The sequence below is a fragment of the Perognathus longimembris genome, chromosome 14, assembly GCF_023159225.1.
Source record: "Perognathus longimembris pacificus isolate PPM17 chromosome 14, ASM2315922v1, whole genome shotgun sequence".
NCBI lineage: Eukaryota > Metazoa > Chordata > Mammalia > Rodentia > Heteromyidae > Perognathus > Perognathus longimembris.
The window spans coordinates 54885220-54908300 of NC_063174.1; the positions used below are offsets into that span (position 1 = coordinate 54885220).

The following is a 23081-nucleotide window of genomic DNA, read 5'->3' on the forward strand; positions in this document are numbered from 1 at the left end:
AACAACAACAACAACAACAACAAAAACCAGTTAGGGAATATGGCCTAGTGGTAGAGTGTTTGTCTTGCATGCATGAAGCCCTGGGTTCAATTCCTCAGCACCACATATATAGAAAAAGCCAGAGGTGGCGCTGTGGCTCAAGTGGTAGAGTGCTAGCCTTGAGCAAAAAGAAGCCAGGGACAGTGCTCAGGCCCTGAGTTCAAGCCCCAGGACTGGCAAAAAAAAAAGTTATTATAAAGGTCATATACGGAGAGGTTGTAGTTACTTAAGTTAGGTGATGAGTACATTGTTTTTGGACAATATCACCCCTTCCCTCAACAGTGACTTCTTTTTTTTTTTTTTTTTTTTGTTGGTTGTGGGGGTTTGAATTCTGGGCCTGGATACTGTCACTGAGCTCTTCAGCTCAAGGCTAGTGCTCTACCACTTAGCCACATCACCACTTCCGGTTTTTTGGTAGTTAATTGGAGATATGAGTCTAATCTCACAGACTTGCCTGGCTTTGAACCACTTTTCGATCCTTGATCCTTAGATCTCAGCCTCCTGAAAAGCTAGGATGACAGGAGTGAACCACCAGCGGCTAACGGTAATTTTTTTTTAATGTCACTAAGTGTATCACCATTTTTGTAGGTGAGGAAACGGAAACCTAGAGCAGTTAAATGACTTGAAAAAGATCACACAGCTCATAAAGACTGAGCTAAAATTGAAACCCTGGCTAGCACAGGAGTCTGTGACATTGACATTATATTGGCTTAGTGGGATCATAGGAGGGTCCATGTAAATAAGACAACTTGTAAGCAGATGAAGGGATAGTAGTTTTCCAATAATACTTGGTCAGTTTTTTTTTTCATCAAAGCCTCATTTCCCGGAAATTCCTGAGCAAATCCCTAACTTAAAAAAATCGCCCCAGATGTTTATTATCTTCCCAGAAATGCTCATTGTGTTCATAGTTTCTTTAGAATGATGCCAGTTTACTTATATTTTATTCAAGCTTATCTTAATTCTTCACAGAATCAGTTACCTTTGAAAGTGAGCACTTCTTGTTTGGGATGTAAACATTGGTAGAGGTTGATAGCCACATCAGCAAGCCAACTTGCTCAGTAGTAGTGTCAGAGTCCAATCAGATAGACATCCACCAGGGCCAAATCACTACCCCTTGATGAACACTTGCCAATACCATTGCACATGGACTACTTCTTACTGTTATTGGTTTTTTGTCGGTCATGGGTCTTGAACTCAGGGCGTAGGCATTGTCCATGGGCTCTTTTGCTCAAGGCTAGTCCTCTACCACTTTGAGCCACAGCACCACTTCTGGATTGAGTGGTTAATTAAAGAGTCTTGTGGGGACTTTTCTGCCAGGGGTGGCTTTGAACTGAGATCCTCCTGAGTAGTTTGGATTACAGGTGTGAGCCACCAGTGCCTGGCAGACTTCTTACTATTTGTAGACTTTTTCTTTCCAGCTACTCAAATATCTTTACTTGATTTTGTTCATAGTTTTTTCCTTAGCCACCTATGAGCGTTGTATACATCTCCTATACAATTTACTGTGCTTTCTCCTAAAATGCAGACTATTCATTTTGGCGAAATAGAAAACATTGATTTCATCAATATTAAAAAAAATCACTGGCCAGTTTGTAGCTTTTGCTAAATACCTCGCTCAGCTTTGGCAAACTCAGTCATGGTTTAATGAATAACAATAAAAATCATAGTGGTTAGCGGTTGTAGAGTCCTTCGGTTTTAAAAGGAATTTTGTATCCATTGCACTACTTGGACCTGCCTCCCATCACTCTGGGCGACAGGGCAGGTTTTCACTGTTCCCATTTCACAGGTAAAGAACTTGAGGCTTAGAGAGATCAAAAAGTTAGTCCTGGGGAAGTTAAGTGCTACAGCTCGGTCTGGAATCTGGCTCTTTCGGGCTCCAAATCCAGGCTGAGAATGCCTCTCCCCTTTGTAGCGATTCTTTAGGAATCTGCTACCAATACGCACGACGATGCCCTTTTCTATTGCCTTCTTGTTCTGTTGGCTTCCGTTTCCTAGCAGAGGGGCTTCCTGACGTGCCCGTGTCCAGATCTGCGGGGCAGTTCCAGGGAACCACCCGTGGGCTTTTATTCCCCGCCTCCTGCCTCCCACCTTTCCCCTTCCTTTTCCAGGGGTCCTTCCAGTTTCACCGTCTGTGGAAGTCTCCTTTCCCCAAGCTTCAACTTTCCGAGTCTCCCTCCCGCACAGCCCCCCCCCCCACTCCCCACCCCCTCCCCCCGCCCCCAGGCCGTGGGGTCCTCCCGTGCCCACTCCTCGGCCGGAGAGCCCATCCGGGAAGGGGAGGCCCTGGAAGGGCCTGGCCCTCCTCCCCTCGGCAGGCTGGGCAGCCCAAGGCCCGAGGGTTCCTGGTGCATTTCCTTCCTGGCGGTCCTCGGGAGCATCGCCTGCCTCCCCGTCGCTCCGCAGGGCCGGCTCGCCCCGCCACGCAGCCCGCCCCGGATCCGCCTCCCGCGCGCTTCTTCCTCCGGGAGGCTCGGCCGGCGCGCGCGCGGCGCACCTGAGTTCCTCTCCGGTCATCCCCGTCGCGGAGGCCTTGGGGGGCTGCGCGGCGAAGAGGACTCACAGGCAGGCCCTGGAGAACGCCGATGGGAGGGAGATCCAAATGGTCGGGGACTCCGGCACTTTAAGAGGCTTTTCTCTGGGAAACACCCGGCCCCTCCGTGCGCCTTATGAATGGAAATACTCCTCCCCCGGTCGAGCCCATTTTCCCATTTCACCAGGAGCCGAAGCCTGCTCTCTCCTCTCGGTCTCCCCGCCCACCGCAGCGCGGGCAGCTCCAGGAGGGGACGGACAGGAAGCCTTTGGCCGCCTATTAAATCCCACCCATTTCTCCGGGGGCGATTTCCTAACCTTCCGGGACCGAATTCTGCAATTCGATGTGCGTTTTGTCCGAATGGTAGCGACACGGGCCTAAGGGAGGGGGAACGCGAGGGGGTGGGGGGTGGGGGGTATGCGCTCTCTTCCTCGCAACATCGCTGGCGGAGCGAGGGAGCTCACACGACACAGATTTTGGGGCAAAGCCTTTCCATCTGGACAGCACCATGTCCACCAAAGCGGAGCAGTGTAAGTAGCAGCCGGCCCCGGCATTCCGGCCCCGGCCTCCGGCTGGGAGCTATTATTGCATTCGCGGGCGTTTGCGGCTGCCGGGAGACCTTGGCATTGTGCTGGTGTGCGGGGGTGGGGGCTGAGGTTGGGGAGGGAGGGTGTGTGTGTGTGTGGGGGGGGGGGAGCGGTGAGGGGTGGAAGAGGGGGGTGGGGGAGGGGGGGCTCCTGGCAACGCGGCGCTGTCCCCGGTGCTGGAAATAAATAAATAAATGAATGCTGTCTCTCCCCCCCCCCCCCATCCACCCCCCTCCCCGCCCTCTCAGGCTCGAGGGGTAGGGTTGCACAGATACTGGAAGACACCCCCCCCCGGGGTGGGTGGGTGGGGAGTGGGGGTGGGGGGGGGAAAGGGAATGGAAACGGGGTCATTCTCGGGGAAAAAAGAGGCCTTGTGTCTTTCAGATAAACATTTCAGTGTGTCTTGTCGAAGTGGGGGGAAGGGGGGGTGGGCAGCGGCAAATCAGGGGCGGGGAGCTGTCAGTTGCAACCAAAGCCTGCTTGGCCTTCTGAGCATGCCCAGTTCTCGGTGCTGGAGCCATCGGGGAGTTTGGAGTCTGCAGTTTCCACTTCGGGTTGGAGAGGCAAGCAGGGGAGAGGAGGGGAGGGGAGGAAGGGAGCCAGGGAGCCAGGCAGAATTCTGGATTCGGTGGAAGGGAAAAAAATTAACTCATGGATGCCAGCACGAGTGCTTAAAAACTAACCACAACCTTACAGTGCCTACGGGCAAGTGAAAGGGGCGCTGGGAAAAATGATCTAATTGAGCTCATTTTTTTCCCCAAAGAGCAGGATCCCTTTCTAGGGCACTTCACACAAACTCGAATAGCAGGGGGGTGGGGGGGATATTGGTTGTGCTACTGATGATTGACCTCGTGCTTGGCTGGAAACATCCTGCTAACTCCTCGTGGAGAGAAGTTTCTGACATGGTCCCTATAGTCTCAGTGATAGCACTGCGCACCAGTAGGCCTTGGATACATGGATTTGGTAGTTTGGTGAATATGAACACTTTTCTGAGTGCGCCAGAGGGATTCAATAAGTTTCTCATGGTAGAGATGTTTTTGTTAAGCAGTAGGTTCTTATTTTTAACAAGCCTACAGAACTTAACTCATCTACATGATTTTTGTTTCTTCCAAACATTACATCTTTATGTGCATATGCTGTCCCTACTTGTCTTTGTAACTCTTCTTTGGAAGGTTGCTAAAGCCATTTTGTGACACATGAAAGACAAAATAATTCGAGAGCAATATCTTGTTTACAATAAAATGAGCTATGCCATTCATTCACTGGATAGACTTTGAAGCTCACAGGATTCCCACATAGATGGTCCTTTAGAAATTGCACACCCCAGTGCTTGGAATTACAGTGGTCTATGAAATCTTGAAGATCTGAGTTTGAATCTCAGTTATCTTTGGAATCTTGAAGATATAAGCTCTGTGTCTGTTTGACCTTGGCAGGATAATTGACCTCCCTGAACTTTATTTCCTCACCTGTAAACCCAGGGCAATGATGTTGATGGGGTTGATGTGATAATAAATAAGAGAATACACAGGAAAAATTTAGTGAGCCTAGCACATAGCACACATTCAATATGTGATGGCTATCATGCTGGCAAATATTTTCCACTTAAAGAGTGCACCTTTTCTAAATAGTTAGGGAACTCTTTTGTGGTTTTTCTTTTCTGTTTAGAGTGAAATCTACCCTCACCATTAAATTCTGCTTCTGTAGAGGCTTTAAAATATTGGGTTCTTTCTGTTTTGAGTAATGGTAATATAGATGGAGTCAGTGTAGAATTGACTACTGGAGGAAGAGATACCCTTGAATATTTTATTGTTCTATGATTGTTAAGAAACCCTGCTCCTTGTCATTTGATTTTGTAGTTACATATTATGTAAGAAACTTCGGGTTAAATCTAGTAGGTATTACTGTCTTCTTATTGTGTGCTCTTCTTTGTTGTGTTTTGACATGCATAAGGAATGCTTTGTTTTTCTCTCTTTCCTGGGCAGTGAATGTCAGATTGAATATAATCTAGATGGACTTGATTGTACATTGAAATTTGTGAACTTTAGCTATTACAGACTTGCTTGTAAAACAGATGTTTTCATCTGTAGAAGGATAAACAGGACACTATTTGGAGCTTGAACATGTGGATTTGAGCTTTGCATACCCTTTTGGTTAGCTAACCTGGGGCAATTAAATTATCTTTGTGTCTCTATATAGTTTTGTGCATCTATAAAGTATAGAATTATAACAGTAGCTATCTTTGTTTAGTCTTGGAGGTTTGGAGGGCAAAGGAATAAAATGGGTGGAGGCTGTGAAATAATAAGGTTGCTTTGGGAATTATAAGATATTTTTACTTAGAACAAAGATAAGTAAGGAATCTTTTTTTCTTTGCCTCTTACATGTGCTTAACATGAGTGGACTGACACTCCAGTGCATATTACATATGTGAAAACAAAGCAAAAATATGAAAAGCTGCATAGTTGATGTCACAAAGGAAAAATACTTTTTACTGGAGAACTTACAGATTGGTGGTAGTTTACCCTTGGACTTGGTAGGAGTACAGCTAGTGGGAAGGAGAAAGAGAACAGAGAGCCATGAGATTTTTTATTTCTTACTGGATGTAAAGATCACTAGATTGAAATACTAGAGACAAGAGAGTTCATTTCTCCTCTGTGTGCAGGTGCGTACACAGTACTGTTAAGGATCAACCCAGAGACAATTTGGCTTCATATGATGTCAAAATATTATCTTTATTACTCTTTGTCATGGAGCCTTTTGATGTAGGTAAAGGTTTCACTGGTACAGGAAGTAGACATAGTTTGGTTGAACCAGCAAGAGGAAGTACTTGGATGCCAACCCAAACAGGTTACGTGACTTCACCTGTGTAGTTCATCACAGAGATGTGAAAAATTTTTATTTTATGGCATTTTCTTTTCTGTGCTAATAGCGATGAGAGATGGGATAGTGTTAGCAAAAATGTAGTTTGGAGCCTGTTTTGAAGTGCTCAGTCTGTTTCCTGTGCTGTCTGCAGAGCCTCATAACAAGGGCGAAAGCTTCCTAGCAGTTTCTCAGGGGACTGCACAAGAGTTAAATTCTTTTCCTCCCAAATGCTCCTTTTTCTTGCAGTCAAGTTCAAGTCAAAGCTGACATAGAATTGAGCATGATAAAAATAAGAATTTGTGATTTCTTTTATTTGGGACTCTGAAGAGAAATCCTCCTCCACTTTTTCTGTTTTCTAAGAGTTAAAACTTACCAATGTAGAGTACTTTGGGAGTGGACTTTCAAAGGAAGCTTTGCTGCAATAGCATACAAATTAAGCATTGTGGTCCTAGCCTCAGATTTTGTCCTGGGTTTGCATCTTCCTGCGAGCTCCATGACCTTGAACAAGTGAATTTAACTTTTCTAAGCCCCGATTGCATCGTCTACAAAACAGGGATAGTGATAGCTGTCGTGAGGATTAAATGAATCCTCCGTGAATTATTTAGCATGGAGTCCTGGCACATATGTCCAGTTAATAGACAGAAGCTATTATTATTATTATCACCATCAAGTATAGACCCTTGCTGCCAAAATGGAGACAATTATGAAGTTTGGATCTAGTTTTCCAGAGTTTAATAGAATAAGAGGTGGCTGTGGTATAATTTAAGCAGAACATGGACTATTGGACTGTTTTCTCCAGCACTCAAGTGGGTAGGTATTTTTGCATGACATCTCCTTGTCTTGACCTGTTTAGTAGGCACCATCATATAATCCAAATACAGCATTTATAAGGCATGAACTTCCCAGTCATTACCTTTTGTTGTATGATGACACTGTGTCAGTGGTGAACAAAAGTCCCTTACATAAATATCTATTGAAATTGTGGTAAAATTTGGAAATTAACTTATGAGTTGGTTGTAAACTCAAAAATGGCTAATTGTAGGCATGTGAACATGTACTGTTTATAATGAATTCATACAAATCAACATCTTTATCTTCGTAGCTAAAAATCCTGCCCACTCCCCCCCCCCCCCCCCGCCACTTTTTTTCTCCAGTCCTGGGGCTTGGACTCAGGGCCTGAACACTGCCCCTCATTTATTTATTTATTTATTTATTTATTTATTTATTTATTTATTTATTTATTTATTTAATTTTTGCTCAAGGCTAGCACTCTACCACTTGTGCCACAGTGCCACTTCTGGCCTTTTCTGTTTATGTGGTGCTGAGCAATCGAACCGAGGGCTTCATGTGTGCAAGGCAAGCACTGTACCACCAAGCCATATTCCCAGCCCCACCTGCCCCCTTTTAAATCAGCTTGTTTGGCTTGCTTGCTTGACTGGTACTCTACCACTTGAACTATACCTTCAGCTTGGTTTTTATGGTGACTATTTTGGAGACAATCAGTATTTTTTGGGGTGGGGAGGGGCCTGGGCTGACCTTGAATTGAGATTCTCTGGGTCTCAGCCTCCTGAAGAGCTAGGATTATAGGCATAAGCCACTGGTGCCTGGTTAAAAGTCTTTATTACATTAGAGGCACTCTTTTAAGAGTATACCTACTTAGCATGAAGATTTTGAATTGAACTTGTCCCTCTTCCATGCATATTTAAGGGCCATGCTGGAGAAATTAGTAGTTTTTTCTTTTGCACATTATATGATATTACTAAAGATAGGAAAGTACTTCCCCTTTAAATTATATTACAACTTGAAATCATTTGAAGTCTTTGTGTAACATTACTAACTTCCTAGAGAGGGAACTAATTCAATCTATACATTCAAAAGTTAGAATGTGACTGTTAACTGTATTTGTGGTTGCAAAAAGAATAAGGGTTTTCACCCCATGTTTCTTTTTGTATGACTTGTCTGTATTATTCAATACTGGTGGCTGCATTCCTTATTTATGACTTCCTTTTTTTCATTTCTGAGTATTCCTACTCAGGTTTAAAATTTTATCTTTAAGTCGTTGTACAAAGAGATCTCAATTTAACGTGTTTATTTTGTGTATCCTACATCTTGAATAGAGTCACCCCTTTCACCATTTCTCCCCTCCCCTGGCCCTCTAACAGCCTCAAGGTTCTTAGTTCTATTTTCATGTATTACTGCCTGCCCAAGTTTTAAAAAGTGACAGTTACCCACTATTTCATCATCAGCCTCTCTACCCTCACTATTACACAGGCTTTTAACTATTTATTCACATGGCATGTGTTATTACCTGCATGTGCATTACTTCCAAATACAATTTTATAGTTCAATCATGTCTCTGGAACTGGAGGCTCCTCTCTCTAGCCAGGTATCTTATACTTAGGACATATACAAACTCTGCCTTTTATTCTAAACTGGGATACTTCTTGTTAAATGGCACCACTGTTTATCCAAGAAAAAAAGTTAGGAATCTTCCCAGACTTCTACTCCTTGCCATAATAATCCAACGAATCACCAAGCCCTGTAGATTATAGCCAATCAGACTTTATCTTTCCCTTCCTCCTTGTTGTAGTTACATTGAATCATTTTTTCAGTTCCTTCAGTGCTCCATGCTTTTTATTTTGTATTTTGGCTGGAAATTTTTTCTTTCTCTCTATGGCTCTCTTCTTTACTCAATGTCTGCTTATTGACCAGTATGTAGCTTGCAAGACTTACCTGGTTGCTACTTTCCTCCTCTATGCTTATAAGTGAGTGTTTGCATACTAAGACTGTATTTCAGTAATTAGTTTTCTTGTTAGTTGCCCCAATTTACTTTTCTTGTAGACTGAATTGTGTTCGTATCTGAGTTGCAATCCACCACCTAGTGCACAGTTTACACAAGAATTATTTCTTGTGCAAGTAAAAGTGATCGAAGATGGAGGAAATACATTTTGTAAGGAAGTATTACATAATCCAGTTTTTGGATATCATTTTATATTTTTCCTGCCTCTTATACACTGAATATTGTGTGAAATGGATGTTTTTGAAATGGATTTACAGGAGAATAACACTACAGTTGCCAAAAATACTTTGAATATGTTACATTAAATATTATGAATATTTAATACGTTATACTTTTATTAGATGTTCATTGTGGTTTTTGGTTCTTTTTTATTAAGCTCACCTTCTATTGTGTTCAGTATAAAATTATGATTCTTAGCTAGTAGACAGTTTATAGCACATGATCAAGTACTTTTTATTAGATAAAAGTGGCAATGCATCTGAAGTCAACTCTTCAGGAGACAGTTTTCCTTAGATCCTGTTCAAGTTTTGTATACTGGATTCTCAACCAATAAAAAGATTTAAGTTGAGGTTCTTATTTTGCAGTAGTGTTTTGTGTAGGGTGTTCACATGGATTTATTATATTCTGAAACACATGGTAACTACATCATTGAACACCTTTACTTACTGCATCAAAAGGTACAAAAAACAAAAGTATGTTATCAATGAGATAGTTTTCTATGATATGGAAAACTCAACCATTTCCTGTAGGAGCCTTAGCTTCTTTTGGTTCATGCATTCTATTTCTGTCTTGTTTTTTCTCTCCTCCTGGCCCTTTCATGAACAATGTTCCCAAACAGCATATAGATTATCCTGTCTCATTTAACATTTGATATGAGATTAAAATTAGAAAGATGTTTAGAATTTCAAGACATCTTTTATTTTCATAGGTCCTAGAGACCTGGTCTGACATGTAAAATTGAAAGAATAAAAATGAGTAAAATTGAAAGAATATAGTGTATACCTCTATGTTTATATGTAATGTTACTTTATTGTAGAATAAGTGAGATTATCTCAGAAGCAGAAATAAATACTACTCATAATTATATTACCAATTTGGTATAGCAGAGTTTGGCATGTCAGAGTTTGAATCAAATTTTTTTAAGAAGGAAAGCTTAGATATTTATTGCTTGTAACAATTGTATGCTAGGCAACTTGGTATGAATTTAATTCTCATATCACCTTTGAGAGGTAAGTACTATTAGTACTTTCATTGTACATCTCTCTTAATATTCTTCAAATCTCTCATTTCCTGTTTATTATCATTTTCTATTATAACAACCTTCGGACAACCTTCTGATATAACCTTCCTTGGTTTTACTTTTGTCTCATCATAGCTGCCTGAACACTCTATTAAAAACAGACCATCTTTCTCCTAAGTAACTTCCCATCCCTATTGACCCATATTAGAGCTCTAATTCTTAGAGAGTTGAGTAAGCTCTTAAATGGTAGAATATCTGAAAGATATGTGACTAGTTGCTCAAAAAATACTCACCTATGACCTGACAAAATTTTCAGATGCTTTCTTTTGTCAATCACCATTTAAACATACATACTCTATCTTTTTTATATCCTACTTAAAAGGCAGTACTTGTAAAAAGATTCAGTACTTCATATATATCATTGTTAGTATAGAGTAGACCATGTAAATGTAAATCTTCCTTTAGTTCTTTGCATAAAGATGTCAAGATGCTGTCTTGCTATAGTGGCAAGTTCTGGTCCATAGGAATGGTTATTAAGCCTTTTTTCTACATCCTCTACCTATACAGTTGAAAGAAAAAGGGGTTTGTGTAGTCCTGTATTCGTTTCCTAGAGTTGCTAAACAAATGACCACAAACTGGGTGACTTAGAAACAATAGAAGCTTATTCTCTCACAGTTCTAGAACTAGAAGTCCCAAATCAAGGTGTCATCTTCTTTTTTTTGATAGTACTGGGGCTTGGCCTTATGGTTTTTTCACTTATGGCGGATGCTCTGATACGTGAACCAGAGCTACACTTCTGGTCTTTTGGTTAACTGGAGATAAGAGTCTCAGAAGCTTTCCTGCATGGGCTAGCTGTGAATCATGGTCCTTCACCTCCTGAGCAGCTAGTCCTCTACTATAGTCTCTTCATGCTCAAGGGAAGACTTCTTGTCTTGTTTTCAGTTTCTAGTGGTGGCCAGCAGTCCTTGACACTGCTTGGCTTGTAGCTCTAGCATTTCAATTCTCTGTCTCTTTGTACTCATCACCTCTGTCGCAGTATTCAAACTCCCTCCCTTCTCTTCCAAACACATCAGTCACTTGGCTTAGAGCCCATCTTAATCCAGGATGACCTCATCTTAACTTGATTGTACCTGTAAAGATCCTATTGTGCAGAAAGAGCACTTTCAGTGGTATGTGAAACTGGTAGTTGAATAGAATTCAACTAATTAAAAACATATTTTATCCTGTTGATGTCATTTCATTGTTATGCATGAATCTTTCATATAACATATTTGCCCTTGCATTAGTTTTGTATCAACTTCCGAATGATATACATTCCTATGAGAAGAATCCAAAATAAAAATGCTGATGAGTAAAGAATAAGAGCTTTGTGACGCACTATTAAATAGCTTGTTTTAAGTTGGTGCTGAGCCATTAATCAATACATTTTATATATGACAGTTTCACTAACTACATTAGTAGTACCACTCAATATTTCATCAACTTGACTATTCACTTATTCAACATATACTTATTGGGTGTCTGCAATGTGTCAGGCATTGCAGTAGACTCAAGAGGTGCTAGGGGGCGAGTCTCCACAGGCGGCACACTTTGTTAAGATGTGTATACTCTTTAACCTTCCTCTGATACCTGGTCTAGACTAAAACTAGAAAACTGAAGTGAACTTGGTATGATTTAGTGGAGAGACAACCGCTGTTTTTATGATCGTAATTACTCTTTCTTTCCCCTATACTGGGATTTGAAGTTGGTGTCTTCATGCTAATTAGGCTGGTGCTGTGTCACCTGACCCAGAGCTCCAGGGATTGATGTCATGGCTGAGATCCCAGACGTGTATCACTGCATTCAGCTTCCCTCCACAGAGACGGAGTCCCTCAGATTTTTCTGTTAGCCTGGAACTGCATCCCTCCAAATCTTAGCCGCTCACATTACTTGGGATGACAGATGTACATGCTGTGCCCAGCTATGTGTTAAGACAACGGTCTGTGATTTAGCTGACCAGGCTGGCCACAAACCAGAAGTCTCCCGTTCTCAGCCTCCCAAGTAGGTAGGATTGTCAACTGTGCCTATCTTGTTATTCCTTTTTGAGTTGGAGATTAAAATTTTGTAGTGAAAATATTTAGATACTCTTTCATTCAACAATATGCTTATTTTTCAAGTTTTTCTTTCTTTTTCAGATTCTTCCAAATTAACTTTGTATGCAAGTTTACATAGCTAACAGAAAAATACCTGATAGTATTTTTAAGAATATTATGTAAAATAAGTTTGTTTTGGAGAATTGACATTGAGTCTTACTATCTAAAAATGTCTTTTTGTTTGTCCAAGTCTGATAAACAGACTTGGACATAAAGCCTTTACAGAGGTGCTTTATAGTTTTATTTTCTATATAGGTTTGAGAATGTCTTATTGAGTTTATGCTTGGTATTTTATCTTTATCTTTTTGTTATATTTGGAATGTCTTTTTCCTTTTAGTTTGGAAAAAAATTTATTTTTGCCAGTCCTGGGCCTTGAACTCAGGGCCTAAGCACTGTCCCTGGCTTCTTTTTGCTCCCACAGTGCCACTTCTGGCTGTTTTCTATATATGTGATGTTGCAGAATCGAACCCAGGGCTTCATGCTTGCTAGGCTAGCACCCTACCACCAAGCCACATTCCCAGCCCTAACTGATTTTTTAAAAATGAAAATTTGCATAGATATTAAAGTTCTGAGTCCAGTCAGATCTAGGGAGAATGTTATAATGTTTTATAAAATGAGTCTGCACATTTTCTTTCTTTGCTGTAGAATAAAGTAGTATTGATCATTAAAAATGTGTTAGAGTTCTCCTCTGAAAACTGTCCAAATTTGAGCACTTTTTTTTTGTAGTGGAACTCCTTAACTTTTTGTCTGTTTGTTCTATGAGAGTTATCCTATTTAGACTTTGTTTCTATTGGGGTCATAGTTTGTAAGTTTTATTTCTCTAAAAATTGTGCACTTCGAATACATTTTCCAATTCCTTTGCATAGAACTATGTGAATGAGTCTCTTAGGAGTTAAAACTTCTCCTTTTTATGTTTATTTCTCTCTATTATTTTTAATGCTGTCATTTAGTGCCATGTGTTATTATTTCTTCCCTGTACACCTCTCCCCCTTTATTGGATTAGTCAATGGTTTGTCTATTTTAGTGGCTTCTTTCTCAAGAAATCAGATTTTTATTTTATTTTTTAAATCTGTGTTATTTGAGGGAAGAGGAAATAGGGTTTCTTAACTTATTTTCAACTTGTATGCATTCCTGATTATTTTTATTCAGATTCCTTTGTTTTTATTTTGGTGTTCTTTTTCTATATTTTTGAATTAGCTCTTAATTTATTTTAGTGCTTTTTTTCCCCCCGCCAGTCCTGGGGCTTGAACTCAGGGCCTGAGCACTGTCCCTGGCTTCTTTTTGCTCAAGGCTAGCACTCTACCTCTTAAGCCACAGCACCACTTCTGCTTTTGTCTGTTTATGCAGTGCCGAGGAATCGAACCCGGGGCTTCATGCATGCTAGGCAAGCAAGCACTGTACCACTAAGCCACATTCTCAGCCCTATTTTAGTTTTTAACCAACGTAGGCATCTAACATTTTTCTTTTTACCTTCTTTAGTTGTGACCTATAGATTCTGGTAATACTGGGCTTTTATTATCATTATTTCCAAGAAATTCTGAAATGGAATTTCACATTTTGCCTTTAATTAAATAGTTGTTTAGAAGTGTATGAATTCCAGTGTAAAAAGGTATTTTTGATGTTCAGTTTTGTGATTGATTTCTAGTTTTATTGCATTATGTTTTAAAGATGCTATTCGATTATTTTATTCTTTAGAACTCTGAGGTTTTTCTCTGTCTTAGAGTTTAATTAGGTCTTATGCCTAATCCATATGTTCTGGAAAAAAATTTATAATCTACTTTTGGTATAATATGTCTTTCTTCTTTTTGGTGGGCCTATACATTAAACTCTTACAACCCTTTCAGTCCTATTTATTTCCGTTATTTTTCAGGTAGGCTCTCACACTTTTTCAAGGCAAGCACTTTACCACTAGGCCATATTCCCAGCCCCTCACACTTTTTGTCTTGTCTGACCTTGGTCTGCGATCCTCCTGCCTTCACTTGACGTGTAGCTGCATAGAATTAGCCCATGGTGGTAGTGCCACCATGCCTAGCTTGTTTGTGTGATAGGGTCTCACCCTGCTGGCCTTCAACGTTATCTTCCTATCTTCATCTCCCTAATAGCTTGGGCAATAGGTGTGAGCCACCATCCCTGGCAGTTTGATAATCCTTATTTATGTTGTTTAGCTCTTCTATACCTTATTGTTTTGGTCTACTGGATCTTAGATGGGGAGAGGCTTGCTACATTCTCTTGTTACTAGTGTGTTTCTGTTTTTTTTTTTTTCCCCTTTGCATCTTTTGTAGGCGACTTCTTAATGGAAGTTATTAGTATTCTATTGCATGCATAAATATCAATAATTGAAGTCTTCATTGTGAATTACAGCTTTAGGCCTTACGTATTTCTTCGTTTATCTAAAGCTTTGTGGTCTGAATGCTACCTTGCCAAATATCAAGATTATGATCCCTATTTTCTTTTTATCTGTGTTTGTCTGGTATAGCTCTCTCCATCTTTTTACTTGTTAACTCTTCTGAATCTTTTTGTTTTAGGTATGTCTCTTGTATTCTGCATAGTGTTGGATTTTGCTTTATTAGCCAATCTGAAAATCCTTTTCTTTCAATTGGTGAGTTAAGCCCATTTAAATCTATTGATATGGTTAATATATTTGACCGTAGTTCTAACATACTGTCTTTTTTAGGTCATTTATGTCTGAGTTACTTCTTTATGTAAAATATAGTTTTATTTTCTATTTTTTCATTAAACTTATATGAATACCCTATACAATGCCAATAGTCAGCTTTTTTGACTAGTTCCTTACAGTGAATAACATTGGAATTACTTGTAACCTGTTCTTACCACATCCTTCTGTCCCATTATCTGATATAAAATAACACTTTTTGTTTCCTGTCAGTGCCTATTAGACATTTACATTTGCATGTACTCTTCTTCTCATCCATAAACTTTAAAAATTGTGCCATGTCTACTATACTTTCTTATAATCACGATTCAGCATTGTTCTGAAGATACATTGAGATTTATACTACTGCCCCCTGTTCTAAATATATTTTTCTAATAGAGCCATAGGACTCCTAGGATCAATATACCTTGATATATATACATTATACATGTACATATCTACACACATGAATGTATATATATATATATATGTATATCTGCAAGTTTGTGATGGTTTATTTGCCGCTTTGTACTTAAAGGTCTGTTGAATAAATTTAATCCTTGACTTCTGTTTCCTGTCCTTGAGTATTTTAAATATATTATATCCTTTTGGGCATTCATTGAAAGTTGGGGCAAAGTTGGATGACAACCTTGCTTTCTTTCTCTTTTCAATGACCTAGAGTTCTGTTTGTCTGGTTGTTTAGATTTTTTTTCATTAAAAAAATAGCTTTGTGGCTAAGAATGTAGCTTAGCAGTAGAGTGCTTGCCTAATATGCATCAAGCCTAGGTTTGATTCCTCAGCACCACATAAACAGAAAAAGCCAGAAGTGGCGCTGTGGCTCAAGTGGTAGAGTGCTAGCCTTGAGCGGGAAGAAGCCAGGGACGGTGCTCAGGCCCTGGACTGGGAAAAAAAAATAGCTTTCATGGCACTAGGTTTGTTGGTGCCCATGCTGAAATGATTGTAACATATCTTTTCAACATATAATTCTAAGACATTTTTTATTTTAGCAAAATGCTCTGGAAATATAGTTATAACATTTGTCTTATTCTGTTTTTTGAAATACTTTCTTCATGATAGAAATTCTTTTCGTTATATGTATGTTAGCTTTTTAAAAAATTATCTCTATACGGAGTACTTCTTATGACTGTTTTTAGAATATCTTTATTTTTCTGTATTTTTTAGAACTAATATTCTTTTGTAGTCCACATGTGAATTAGCCTATTCATGGTGCTACTACATGTATATAGAAGCATACTTATTTAGACCTTAATGCTAAATGACAAATATAAATAAAAATAGACAGCATTTGTTGAATATTATCTTGACTCATGAATCCAATTTACTCATTTATAAGCATGAGCATTTTGTAGTGTAGATCTGCCTAAGTTGCTTGCATTTCTTTTATGGCCAGTGATGTGGAGCACTTCTTCATGTGTCTCTTGGCTATTCTCATTTCCTCTTTAGAGAAGTCTCTTTTCAGGTCTCTAGCCCATTTGTTGAGGAGGCCATTGATTCTTTGAGGATTTGTTTTAGAGGGATTTAATTTTTTGAGTTCTGTGTATATTTTGGTATGAGGCCTTTGTTTGTTGTATGGCCGGTAAAGATCTCCCAGTCTGTGGGCTTTCTATTAAGCTTGCAGGCTGTGTCCTTTGCCATGCCTAGCTCTGTATTTTGATGCAATCCCATTTGTCCAACCTTTCTTTGATTTGTTGTATTTCTGGGCCTTTATTAAGAAAGTTTCGTCCCATGCCAAGGAGCCCATGTATTTCTCTTATCCCTTCTTGTAGTCTTTTCAGAGTATCTGATTTTACCTCGAGGTCTTTGACCCATGTGGAATTGATTTTGGTGCAGGGTGCTATATATGGATCTAGTTTTAGTTTGTTACAGGTGTTGAACAAGTTTTGCCAGCACCACTTGTTGAAGAGGCTGTCTTCCATCCTATTCTTCTAGTTCCTTTATCAAAGATTACGTAGCCATAGGTCTGCAGGTTCATTTATCCCTAACAGTTTGGTCTATGAACACTTGTAAGTTAATTTTTGTGTATGTTGTGAGGTACGGTTTGACATTCATTATTTCCATATACAATATAATTTTGTCCTAGCATCATTTGTTGTAAAATCTATCTGGATCTCTTAGGAGAAAAACACAAAGGCACAATGACTACATGCTTCTTCATAGTTATATAAATTTATATATATATATATATATATATATGCTCTAAAACATGGAAATGAGACCTCTCTTCTTTAATTTTAATTTTTTTGTGATTCTGTCTTCTTTTCTTTATGTATGGTATATTCAAGTATAATTCTTAAGGAGAGTGGGGGGAGGATACAGAACTCAAGGAAAGAGGGTGCAAAGTGCAGCAGTGTAGCTCACTGGACACTGTAAAAGTAAAGTATACAGGTCGTGGGCAGAGATGGGAAAGAGGGACAGGGAGAGAATGAAGGAACAGAAGACACTGCAGGAAAGGACATATACTTATTACCTGACTCATGTAATTGTAATCTCTCTGTAGCATCACCTTTATAATAACAATAAATTAAATTAACCTATCCCATCCAACCCCTATCTTGGTCTCTACTAAATTGCTTTGGGACTTTGGTTGAAAATCAATCAACTATACGTGTATTGATTTATCTCTGGGTTCTGATCTATTTATTCATTTATATGTCTGTCTTTTTTTCCCCCCACTGGTCCTGGGCCTTGAACTCTGGGCCTGGGTGCTGTCTCTGAGCTTCTTTTGCTCAAGGCTAGTGGTCTACCATTTGAGCCACAGTGCCACTTCTGGTGTTTTTGAGTAATTTATTGGAGATAAGAGTCTCACGGACTCTCCGGTGTGGGGTGTCTTCAAATCACCTTCTTCAAATCTCAGCCTCCTGTATAGCTAAGATTACAGGTGTGAGCCACTGGTGCCCAGCTAAGTCTGTCTTTTTTATTGTCTTATATTATTGATACAGGGGACAGGATTTTGTTGTTGTATCTTTATTTATGTTTACATTGCATTTTAATCAGTTTCACTCCTTGTACCCTTACCTCTAAGAAATATCATCCTCAAGTTTCCTTGTTCTGTTTTCACATTTTAATATTTTTAATGTTTCAACGGTATCCAATTTTCTTTATTCTTTTCCAAGTTATATATATATATATATATATATACACACACACACACATATATATATCTTTATGTCAAGTTAATACTATTACTCTATGTCTTTCATGCTTTCTTATTTCCCAAACTTAGTTCTAGCTATTTTAGGTCTTCTTCACTTAAAATTTAAAATCAACTTGTGATTTTTTTTTCAAAGAAAACTCACATTTTGACTTATTGATTATGTTGAGCAGAATTCTTCGTGATGAGTCCTTCAGCCTTGGGAATGATGCATATGTACATTAATTTATGTCTTATTTAAGTACTCCTTGCAATGTTTAGTATCTTTAAGTTTATTCTTAAACATTTTTGTGAATGAAGTTGCTTTTCAAATTTCATTTTGTAATTATTTACCAATAATGTAGATAAATGCTATTGGTTTTGTGTGTTTATCCTACACCTGTCACCCTGCTACATTTGCTTATTAGGCTAACAGCTTAAAAATGTTAATTGCTTGTTTTTCCTTTATTACTTAATTTTTAAATTAAGTTTTCAACATGCGGAGCCATGTTTACATCTACTTTCCAATCTTTATGTCTTTTATTTCTTTTTCTGGTCTTATTGCCTTGGCTAGGACCTATGGAACAATTTTTTATTTTATTTTAAAAATTTCTATGAACATTTTCAGTCAATAAGTTCTCTGTTTATTTGATACCATGCTCACAGAAATGTGCTTCAGATACATTATTGAAACACATTTAAAATGTTTTCATTGTTATTATAAAGGTGATGTACAAAGGGGTTCCAGTTACATAGGTCAGGTAATGAATACATTTCCTTTTGAACAGTGTCACTTCTTCCCTTATTTTCTTCCAGTTTTCCCCTCCCAACCCCTACTCTAGAACAATTTTAAAGTGATGTAAGGGTTGTCTTTGTCTTATTATTGGTCCTAGGGGAAAGAGGGAGTTAGACCACTTTTTCAGTCCTGAAATAAGTGACATTTAGTTATTATGTATGACCCTTAAAAATATTGTGGAGGCTGGGAATGTGGCTTAGTGGTAGAGTGCTTGCCTAGCATGCATAAAGCCCTGGGTTCCATTCCTCAGCACCACATACACAGAAAAAGCCAGAAGTGGCGCTGTGGCTCAAGTGGCAGAGTGCTAGCCTTGAGCAAAAAGAAGCCAGGGACAGTGCTGAGGCCCTGAGTTCAAGCCCCAGGACTGGCAAAATACATACATATATATACTGTTGAGTTCAATTGACTAATACTTTATTAAAATTTTTGTATCAATTTTAAAGAAAGATATTAGCTCATAGTTTTCTTGTACTATGTTTGTCTTATTTTTTTTTATTTTTTATTTTTGGCCAGTCCTGGGGCTTGGACTCAGGGCCTGAGCACTGTCCCTGGCTTCTTTTTGCTTAAGGCTAGCACTCTGCCACTTGAGCCACAGCGCCACTTCTGGCCATTTTCTGTATATGTGTTGCTGGGGAATCGAATCCAGGGCCTCATGTATATGAGGCAGGCACTCTTGCCATTAGGCCATATCCCCATCCCTGTTTGTCTTATTTTGGGTCTTGGTAAAGTTGGTCTCATAAGATGAATTGTTAAGAATACTTCTTATATATGTGGAAATGTGAAAGCGTGGCAGTTGTGAATCTAGTGCATGGGAGTAAAAAGTTCTTGCTTTTGAAAGAGTTTGAAGAGTTTAGAATTGGTAATTGATTTTCACTTACATTTTTGGTAAAACTATCCATTGACGCCATCAGTGTCTGAAGGCTATTTTGTGTGTGGGGGAGCTATTAGTGTTTAAGTTCAATGTCTTTAGTTGATATAGAGCTGTTCAAGTTTTTTTTTGGTGGAGGAGAGAGGGTTAATTTTTTTCTTGGATTATATGATGATATGAAGGAAAAATAGACTCAAGTTCTGTTTTTCCTCCTATGTGCTCATAGCACAGATCACTTCTGTGATGGGAATTTCTCCCCTTCAGTATGCAGTTATTAATTCTATAGTGGATATCAGCTGTATGTCTTCTAATTCAATTCCACCTTCTTATTTCTTCAAAGATATTTTAATTTTTAACCTACTTATTTTCTAAACTTTGTATTAGTATAAATTAAGTTTACAAAAGGAATTTTATTATGATATTGGCAATTTGAAAATAGTGTACTTTGGTCAAATTTGTATCACTCTTTATATTCTCTTTAATCTCCTCTCACTACTTTCTGTTTTTTTTTTTTTTTTGCCATTCCTGGGCCTTGGACTCAGGGCCTGAGCACTGTCCCTGGCTTCTTTTTGCTCAAGGCTAGCACTCTGCTACTTGAGCCATAGTGCCACTTCTGGCCATTTTCTATATATGTGGTGCTGGGGAATCGAACTCAGGGCTTCATGTGTAGGAGGCAAGCACTCTTGCCACTAGGCCATATTCCCAGCCCACTTTCTGTTTTTTTTTTTTTTTTTGCCAGTCCTGGGGCTTGAACTCAGGGCCTGAGCACTGTCCCTGGCTTCTTTTTGCTCAAGGCTAGCACTCTACCCACAGTGCCACTTCTGGCCTTTTCTATATATGTGGTGCTGAGGAATAGAACCCAGGGCTTCATGTATACGAGGCGAGCACTTTACCATTAGGCTATATTCCCAGCCCCTCCTCCCACTCCTTTCTAAAAACAGTTTTGTTGTTCCAGTTTCATATGTATATAAGGCGTACTTCAATAATATTCACTTTCCATTATTCTCTTGCTTTCCCCTTTCTCTCGTTGAGTTCTCTCTTCAACAGTCCATCTTTCACAATCATGCCTTATTTTTTTTTTAAGTTAGATTCTGCATATGAGTGAAAATGCGTGATATTTGACTTTCTGAGTTTGGCTCAAATTAGTTTTGATACTGTCTGCCGAGAGACCCCAAAGGCTGAGGCTCTTTTCCAGGCACTAGTTTTCCTTCTCAGTTCCTAAGCCCATCTCAGGCCCCAGGTTATGTTACCTGTGTTTCCTGTTCATCTATAAATTATAATTCCTCCATCTCTTCCTCAGGTCTGATGAGGAACACACATTTTTTTATTGCTTTATTATAAAGGGTATTACAAAGCATACAGGTGAAGAGATGCATAGGGCTGATGTACAGGGGAGGCAGCAGAAGTGTTTCATGCTATTCCTGCATGTATCACTGTCCAGTAACCTGCAGAGGCTCTCTGAAACCTGTTCTTTGCTTTGGTGTACTTTTCTTTGGTGGTATTGAGGACTGAACTCAGTTCCTTGTGCTTGCTAGGAAGGCAGTATGTCTCTTGGGGCAAGTCTCTAGCCCTCTTTGCCTTTCTTATTTTTTGAGGAAGGTCTCAGTTGTATGACCAGGCTGGCCTGAAACTGTGATCCTCCTATTTATGTCTCTGTAGAGCTAAGATGACAGGTATGAGTCATCACATCCAGGTATTGATTGAGATGGATGTCCTGTTTATGCCCAAGATAGCCTTGAACTGTGATTCTCCTGATATTCATCTCCCAGGTAGCTAGGATTATTACAGTTGTGAGCCACCAGTCTCTATTCCTTGTAGGTTTCTATGGAGACTTCTCTGTATAAACATGAGTGAAATATGCACAAATCATGTAGAAATAAAATTGTATCAAAAGGATGTGAGCTAATGCTAATAGACAGATATGGGACAGTATCCTTATTGAAAGGTGTGTCTTATGATTGACACTGAGACAAAGTACGTTAGAGAATTTCTAAATAGCTTATCCCCAAACAGAAAAGTGGGGGAAGATTGCAGAAGTCCTAGTTTCTACAGCCTTTTGTAGGCAGAAAAAGGAATAGTTAAAAGGAAGGGAGCATAGGAGCAAGAATGAGAATACTAGCTATGGCTTCTTTACTCTCAGAGGCCTCACTTCTGAGATCCCAGCACCGTCTCAGACAACTGTCTTTGACTTGTATTCCTCTGAGGGTAGTCAAAAGCTGTTTTAGGGACAAAGAATGAAGGGCCCTATATTCGTCAGCCATTTTGTTCTAGTCATTTAGAAATAGCAAAGGCTATGGGAGTTAGGAGTCAGTAACTGTGGACAAAATATTCCAAAAATATATACATAATATCACAGGTCCATTATTGTTCTTTGTGTCTTTCAAGGAATTGGTTACTTCTGTCCATTTAAAAGATGTGTCCACATGCTCTGCCTGTCTGCCTGTCTACTTACTTAATTGGTCGTGGAGCTTGAACTCAGGGTCAGGGCACTGTCCCTGAGCTTTTCAACTCAAGGCTAGCCCTCTACTACCACTTGAGCCGCAGCACCACTTCTGGTTTCCTGGGGGTTAATTGGAGATTCCTGTGCAGTCTGGCTTTGAACCACAATCCTCAGATCTCAGCCTCGTGAGTAGCTAGTATTACAGGCGTGAGCCACCTGTGCCCGGCACATTCTACAAATGATTATAGGTTATATTTTCATTAGTGTTCAGCTCAAAATATTTACTAATTTCTGTGTGTGTGTGTGTGTGTGTGTGTGTGTGTGTGTGTGTATACACGTGCGCACCTGTGCTCAAGAATGTGTTAGTTTTAGGACTTGAATTCAGGGCCTGGGCGCTATTCCAGAGCTTTTTTGCTCAAGGCTAGCATTTTCTAATTTTTTTGGTGGTAAATTGGAGATTAGAGTCTCTCGTACTTTCCTTCCAGGCTTGGCGTTAAGCCATGATCCTCAGATCTCAGCCTCCTGAGTAGCTATGATTACAGGTTCGAGTCACCAGTACCTAGCGAAATTCTCTTCCCCCTTTAATTTTGACCCACAGTTTCTTAGAAGTGTGTTGGTTAACTTCTAGATACTTGTGATTTTCCTGATTATCTTATTGTTTTGATTTCTAACTTATTTCCATTTTGTCAGAGAACACATTCGGTTTGCTTTCACTCTTTTGACATTTATTGAGACTTGTTTTATGGCCGAGCTGCTGATAAACATTTTATGTATAATTGAAAAGAAGATGCTGTTAAGTGATATGTTAGAACCTATGCCTTTTCTGAGTTTTGTTTAGCTTTTTTTTTTTTTTTTTGGCCAGTCCTGGGCCTTGGACTCAGGGCCTGAGCACTGTCCCTGGCTTCTTCCCACTCAAGGCTAGCACTCTGCCACTTGAGCCACAGCGCCGCTTCTGGCCGTTTTCTGTATATGTGGTGCTGGGGAAT

At 39.5% G+C, this 23081-nt stretch overlaps 1 protein-coding gene across 1 annotated transcript in view; it reads left to right on the top strand.

Moving 5' to 3' along the window:
- The first annotated feature begins 2996 nt into the window (after positions 1-2996).
- Positions 2997-23081, top strand: part of Unc79 (unc-79 homolog, NALCN channel complex subunit) — a 220870-nt gene continuing 200785 nt past the window's right edge. Inside the window, 1 exon segment of the mRNA XM_048362115.1 lies at positions 2997-3099. Coding sequence (XP_048218072.1) covers positions 3078-3099 — 22 coding nt within the window. The 5' untranslated portion in view covers positions 2997-3077.